The sequence below is a fragment of the Lycium barbarum genome, chromosome 11 (assembly GCF_019175385.1).
Source record: "Lycium barbarum isolate Lr01 chromosome 11, ASM1917538v2, whole genome shotgun sequence".
In the NCBI taxonomy this organism is placed as follows: domain Eukaryota; kingdom Viridiplantae; phylum Streptophyta; class Magnoliopsida; order Solanales; family Solanaceae; genus Lycium; species Lycium barbarum.
In genome coordinates, this window is record NC_083347.1 from 17898945 (window position 1) to 17905905 (window position 6961).

Consider the following 6961-nt stretch of genomic DNA (forward strand, 5'->3'; position numbering starts at 1 on the left):
AAAAGTTAACAACAGTAGTAACTAACTATTTTTTAATATAATTTTTTCACATGTACGGACAATCTCTTCACGTGAAGCATGAGTCTTTTTTTACAAAATATAAAATGATGAATCTTTTTTTTACAAAATAAATTTATGAGTCAAGTTTTACATTTAAAAAAAATTAAAAGCACTTGGAATTCCAAATCTCACTTTTTGAAGAATTTGGGACTTGAAATCTTGGTTTAAAGTTGAACTTGGAATTTTGCGCAGATATCATAAACAAACACGGACTTAAAATCAAAATATGAAGTCCTGCTCCCAAATCCTATAACCAAACACCTACTAAAAACTTGTCCTGAACACCTCAACTTTGACCTTGAGAAACTTGCCCAATCCACTTACGTGCAACATCATATAAAAAAGTAGAGTAAAAGAATGAAACAGAATCCTTCAGAAAATCATGGAGTTGGATACTATCCTTGTTCTTGTTCTAGTATTTTCTTGTTCGTGGTTACCTCTTTTCCCTAGCCAAAACACTGTTAAAACAGGTGAATCAATCACTGCTAATCACAAATTAGTTTCAGCTGGTGGTAGTTTTGCCTTAGGATTTTTCACCCCAGCCAATTCTACTTTTATCTACCTTGGCATATGGTACAATACTATCCCTGAACAAACAGTTATTTGGGTTGCTAATAGAGAATCTCCAATCCCTCAGAATTCTTTTCCAGTTTTCACTATTGGAGATGATGGAAATTTAGTGATTTTTTATGAAAAGGATAAACTCATTTGGTCATCAAATGTTAAAGGGGAGTTATTAACTTCAAATTCTACCGTGGGAGCATTGTTAGATAACGGAAATCTTGTTCTCAAACACGGTGAGTCCAACATATTGTGGGATAGTTTTGAACATCCTACTGATACATTAATACGCGACATGAGACTCGGTTTCAATAAAATTAGTGGCCTAAGAACCGTGATTAATTCGTGGACAAGTAATGAAGATCCTCGGCCTGGAAATTTCTCTTTTGGAATAGACGGGCGTATGCGTTTTTACACTTGGAAGCAGAACGGTATTCATTATAGATTTGACGATAGTAGCAAAGGGTATATGCTACGAATCGCGTGGTATTTCTCTGTTATTACTGATAATGAAAATGTATTTCTTACTTTAGCTTACTACAAAAGCCCGTTAAGATTAAGAGTCGTTTTGAATCCTATCGGGTACCTTCAGGTGATGGTGTGGAATCGGAATGGTAGTAATAAGTGGAATATTGAATTTCAACTACCACAAGTTAAGTGTGAACTTTATGCACACTGTGGTCCATTTGGCAGTTGTGGGATCAGATCAAGTGGATTATGCAGATGTTTAACAGGGTTTGAACCAAAGTTTCTCAAAGATTGGGTAAACGGGAAATGGAATGAAGGTTGTGTGAGAAAAATAGCGTTGGGATGTGATGGTGGAGATAGGTTTTTGAAACATGAGAATATGAAGTTACCTGATCATGCTATTTTCTTAGGAAATATGAGTATTAAAAAGTGTGCAACTCAGTGCATTAGGAACTGCTCCTGCTCAGCATATGCTTGTTCGAAAAACGCCTGTTTTATATGGCTTGGAGATTTACTGGATCTTGCTGATGACATTACCAGCAGCAGAGCTCTCTATGTTCGAGTTCATGGCTCCGAGCTAAGTATGTTTACTTCTATATTTATTGATTCTAATAACAACAAGTGAAAGACTACTAAAATTTTCGTGCTCTGAATGCAGTAACTGATGATTTATCTGGGAATTCAGCTCAAACATACAAAATTATCATTGCAGAAGTTGTTTCTACAATTTTTGTTATCTTGCTTCTTATTAGTATCTTCGCCTGTATCTTCAAAAGAAAGCACTTGAAAAGACCAGGTATATGCAGTAGTAAGGATTTCATATTTCGTATAGCTTATTGACCCGCTCAGTTATTAGCTTACCATTTCAGCCCATCTAAAAATTGGACTGATATATAGCTCAAATTTATCCATGAGGTTAAAATATTTTTAAAAAGGCATTTCTTTTTGTTTGACATGTTATGTATAGCCATAATAAAGAAAAAAACAATTTATCAGGCACTTAAAAATATGAAAGAACAAATAAGGAAATTAAAACTTAGTAATAATTGAAGCTTTCTGGCCCATTTTAACCCAAATCGTTTCAGTCCAAATAACTTTGGGCAATCATTCAGCCCATTTGACTCCGTGCTTTGCCATACTAATTTGTTGTTTGATACTAGATAGGATGAACAGAAATTCTTCTCTAGTTAGCTCCGTGCCTAGTGGATCTTTAGTTGCGAAAGACAATATGAAGTTGGTACAGTACAGCCTGCAGAATGTAAGAGATGCTACAAACAACTTCCACAAAGATAACAAAATTGGAGAAGGTGGTTTTGGCCCTGTGTTTAAGGTGTTAAATTCATTGTTAATATTTAACTAATGCTACTTTGAGATATCTGTTTCATTTCCTTTTATGAATATGGAGGATGTGGATTTAAACATATTGTTTTAGGGGTTCCTGGATGAGCTCGGATATGTAGCCATCAAACGGCTAAGCAGGAGGTCATCACAAGGACTGGAGGAGTTCATGAATGAGTTGAAGCTAATCGCGAAATTGCAGCACAAAAATCTCGTCAGCCTCTTAGGATGCTGTGTTGAAGGAGAGGAGAAGATACTGATCTATGAGTATATGCTGAATTGCAGCCTGGACAAATTTCTATTTGGTTATACTCATTAGTATTATCTTTGTGAGAAACATAACTTTGTCTTTCTTATTTCCATTGGCTAATTGAATATTCATTTTTCTTTTTTAGACCCTTTGCTGAAGGTTACACTCGATTGGGGTACACGTTTGGGGATAATAGAAGGAATTGCACAAGGAGTGCTTTACCTACACAAATACTCAAGACTAAAAGTCATTCACAGGGACTTGAAGGTAAGCAACATTCTGCTAGATCAAGAGATGATTCCTAAAATATCAGACTTTGGAATGGCAAGGATTTTCGGGACTGGTCAAACACAGGCCAATACAAAACGAGTGGTTGGTACATAGTAAGTGATGACCCCTTATGATTTGTGGTTTCTGGGCTGTGCTTGCTTTTATGTCATTGTATCTTGTGTATATCTAACGAAGACCAATGTGGCATAGTGGCTATATATCTCCAGAATACGTAGTTTATGGCCAGTTTTCAGAGAAATCAGATGTATTCAGCTTTGGAGTATTGCTGTTGGAAATTCTGACTGGTGAACGAAACTCAGACTTCTTCATGACTGATATTTCTATGTCTCTATTAGGATGGGTAAGTAATATCGGACATTTGGAAACTTAGTCCAAATTTGTTTTCCTTCTTTCGTTGTACTTGTTCACTAATGTTTCAAATGATTTGGAATCTTAGGCATGGAAAAAGTGGAAAGAAGGAAGAGTATCGGAGTTGATTGATCCATCAATAAGGGAAACCTGCGACAGTAACAAAGCAACAAGGTCAATGTTGGTTGCTCTTCTTTGCGTTCAAGAAAATCCAACAGATCGGCCAACAATGTCTGATATAGTTGCCATGTTAAGCAACGAAACGTTAGCCATCCCTGAGCCAAAAGAACCAGCTTTCCGCAGCAGCTGGCGACCTCAGAAGTTAAAAGACTTTTCCATAAATGAGATGACATTTAGTTTGCCAGGACCTCGATGAGAGGATTTAGCCTCCATATTTCTTATGCAAGTAATCTTGTTAAGAAAATAACCATCTTGTCGAAATCAATATCTGCAATTGTGGTATGGTCTTTTTTCTCTGTGAGAGATAGTTTTTTTATTTTGTTTGTATAAAGGAGAGATGGTTGGCACCCAACTACTGTTCCAGAATAGGAATTTTAGCTGTTAATTTGGGTAAAACCACACAATGATGTGGGGTCCAGTCCTCTATCCCATATTTTAAGAAAGGAAGATTTTTCTTCCTTTGACAAAATCACATTGGTAGCAATTGTGGAATTGGCCAACAAGTCAATTCTTTTGTTCACATAGCCGTGATGTAAGCGCTTACCTCATCTTAGTCGTGATGTAAGCGCTTACCTCATCATAGTCGTGATGTAAGCGCTTAGCTCATCATAGTCGTGATGTAAGCGCTTACCTCATCATAGGAAATTCATTCCTATAAATAGGCGGCTTATGGTTCATTTGTATCATCACCAAGATCATTTGCTATACACACCAAAATCTCAGACAATACATCTGAGTGAGAGCAAAGTGAGGTGTTCCATAGACTGTGAGAAAATAGTCTGTGAAGAAAAATAGAGTGTGAGTGATATTGTAGTAAGGTGGGAAATCAAAAGAGTGTTATTTCTTTTGTGGGTGCAGTGGTCTTAGGAGTATTTATACTCGTTACTACACAGTGTAAAATTCCTTACTATAGTGATATCAGCTGCTCCTCTTGGCCGTGGTTTTTCCCTTATTCAGAAGGGTTTCCACGTAAAATCTTGGTGTCATTATTGCTGCATTTTATTCTTGCTGATTTAACCATAAGTTAGTATTCCGCGTTTATCACTAATACCGTGAATATTATTTTTGTGGGTCTATTTTATTCCCAACAAGTGGTATCAGAGCCAAGGTTCTGTCTGAGTATGCTCTGTGGTTGCAGCACAGTCTGAACTTCCACATCAGAAAAGAATTACTTTGGTATTCGAATAAAATAGTATTTGTATGTGTGATAAATGATGGAAGCCAACACTAGTAGAATGGTTACTTTGAGTGGCGTAAATTATGTCATTTGGAAGGGCAAAATGGAAGATTTGCTCTATGTCAAGAATTTTCATCAACCTGTCTTTGCCAATAAAAAGCCTGATAATAAATCAGATGAAGAGTGGAATTTGTTGCATCGGCAGGTTTGCGGCTTTATTAGACAGTGGGTTGACGATAATGTGTTGAACCATATTTCTGGGGAGACACATGCTCGGACCCTATGGAAGCATCTTGAAAGTTTGTATGCTCGAAAAACTCGTACCAACAAGATGTATGCAATGGTATGCACTCGACCAGATATTGCTCATGTAGTCGGTGTTGTTAGCAGATTTCTCGAAAATCCAGGGAAAGAGCATTGGGAAGCTATGAAGTGGATACTCAGGTATCTAAGAGGAAGCTCAGGGGGAGCTATACCATGGCAGTCGAAGTTGCAGAAGTGTGTCGCACTATCAGATATGCTGACCAAGGTGGTACCGAGAGACAAGTTCGAATCGTGCAAAGAACTTGTCGGCATGCACTCAAATTAGAAGCCAGTGTACCCTCCTTCAGGTGAATGGGACTGGAGGGGGAGATTTGTGGGGTCCAGTCCTCTATCCCATATTTTAAGAAAGGAAGATTTTTCTTCCTTTGACAAAATCACATTGGTAGCAATTGTGGAATTGGCCAACAAGTCAATTCTTTTGTTCACATAGCCGTGATGTAAGCGCTTACCTCATCTTAGTCGTGATGTAAGCGCTTACCTCATCATAGTCGTGATGTAAGCGCTTAGCTCATCATAGTCGTGATGTAAGCGCTTACCTCATCATAGGAAATTCATTCCTATAAATAGGCGGCTTATGGTTCATTTGTATCATCACCAAGATCATTTGCTATACACACCAAAATCTCAGACAATACATCTGAGTGAGAGCAAAGTGAGGTGTTCCATAGACTGTGAGAAAATAGTCTGTGAAGAAAAATAGAGTGTGAGTGATATTGTAGTAAGGTGGGAAATCAAAAGAGTGTTATTTCTTTTGTGGGTGCAGTGGTCTTAGGAGTATTTATACTCGTTACTACACAGTGTAAAATTCCTTACTATAGTGATATCAGCTGCTCCTCTTGGCCGTGGTTTTTCCCTTATTCAGAAGGGTTTCCACGTAAAATCTTGGTGTCATTATTGCTGCATTTTATTCTTGCTGATTTAACCATAAGTTAGTATTCCGCGTTTATCACTAATACCGTGAATATTATTTTTGTGGGTCTATTTTATTCCCAACAAATGAGACATCAAGAAAGTATACATATATGAAATAATACCAAGTTTTATTCTTCTTTTCGAGCTTTTAACCAAAATCATCTCTCTTGTTTCACCCCAACTTTCACTACATCCTTATAATATTTCACTTAACCGAAAACATCTACTTCTACTATATTAGAAACGGGACCTGGGGTACGAACAAGGGACGAACAGGGGTGTTTTGGTAATTACAAGTTCATTTAGGGACCTTCTGGTCATGCCACATTTTGTTTTCTACACTTTCTCTCTGTATGTCTCTGTATCTTGGTGTTTATCTTAGTTCTCTGTGTTTGTGAGTTTTTACTACACTTTCTTTGTTTGTAATCGCCCCTTTTTGGGGGATTGATTCTTTTGCTGAAAGTTCTTCTACATGCATCTCAATTATTCTTTTAGTTTTCTCAAAAAGATGTATAAGCTTAGTTAATGATGGCGAGTTCTCAAGGAAATCAAAAAAGAAACGAAGATGAAGAAGCAACAGTGGAATTTTATGGAAAGAGAAGTGATTGGGTTTCTTTTGACTATTCAGGGATTGTTGTTTTATTCTACAAACATATAAGGCAATATGAACTCTGATGCACATAAGCTGTTTGATAGTATGCCGACCCGAGACAACTGACAACTCTTTAACTACTTTGTTTTTGTCATAAAATTTCTACGACCTACTCCTCTTTCAGTCAATGATCTAAAAGGTACACTACTTATTTCTACTGGACAGTATTAGCAAACATCATCTGTGTTATTTATGGTTGTGCAAAAAATTTGCTTGAAACATGTATAATTTGCTTGCATTATGGTTTCTGGAATGGCAAAAAGTTGACTACTATATCTCCTGCTCATAGGAATTAAAAAATACCGAGTGTTTGATGATATGTCTGAATCATCTTATTAGGAGTTTTCAGTTGCTACAGGCTTGAAATTCTTTTGGTTTTTCATGAATCGAACATTGGCAA

The 6961-nt window shown here is 37.0% G+C and overlaps 1 protein-coding gene across 1 annotated transcript; it reads left to right on the top strand.

Moving 5' to 3' along the window:
* Window positions 1–274: 274 nt before the first annotated feature.
* LOC132618220 (receptor-like serine/threonine-protein kinase SD1-7) lies at window positions 275–6834 on the top strand. The gene is made up of 8 exons (XM_060333278.1): window positions 275–1670; window positions 1748–1885; window positions 2250–2419; window positions 2522–2732; window positions 2823–3060; window positions 3158–3308; window positions 3405–3904; window positions 5999–6834. The coding sequence occupies exons 1-7, from the start codon at window positions 443–445 to the stop codon at window positions 3690–3692; spliced, it is 2424 nt and encodes an 807-aa protein (XP_060189261.1). The 5' UTR covers window positions 275–442; the 3' UTR covers window positions 3693–3904; window positions 5999–6834.
* The last annotated feature ends 127 nt before the right edge of the window (window positions 6835–6961 follow it).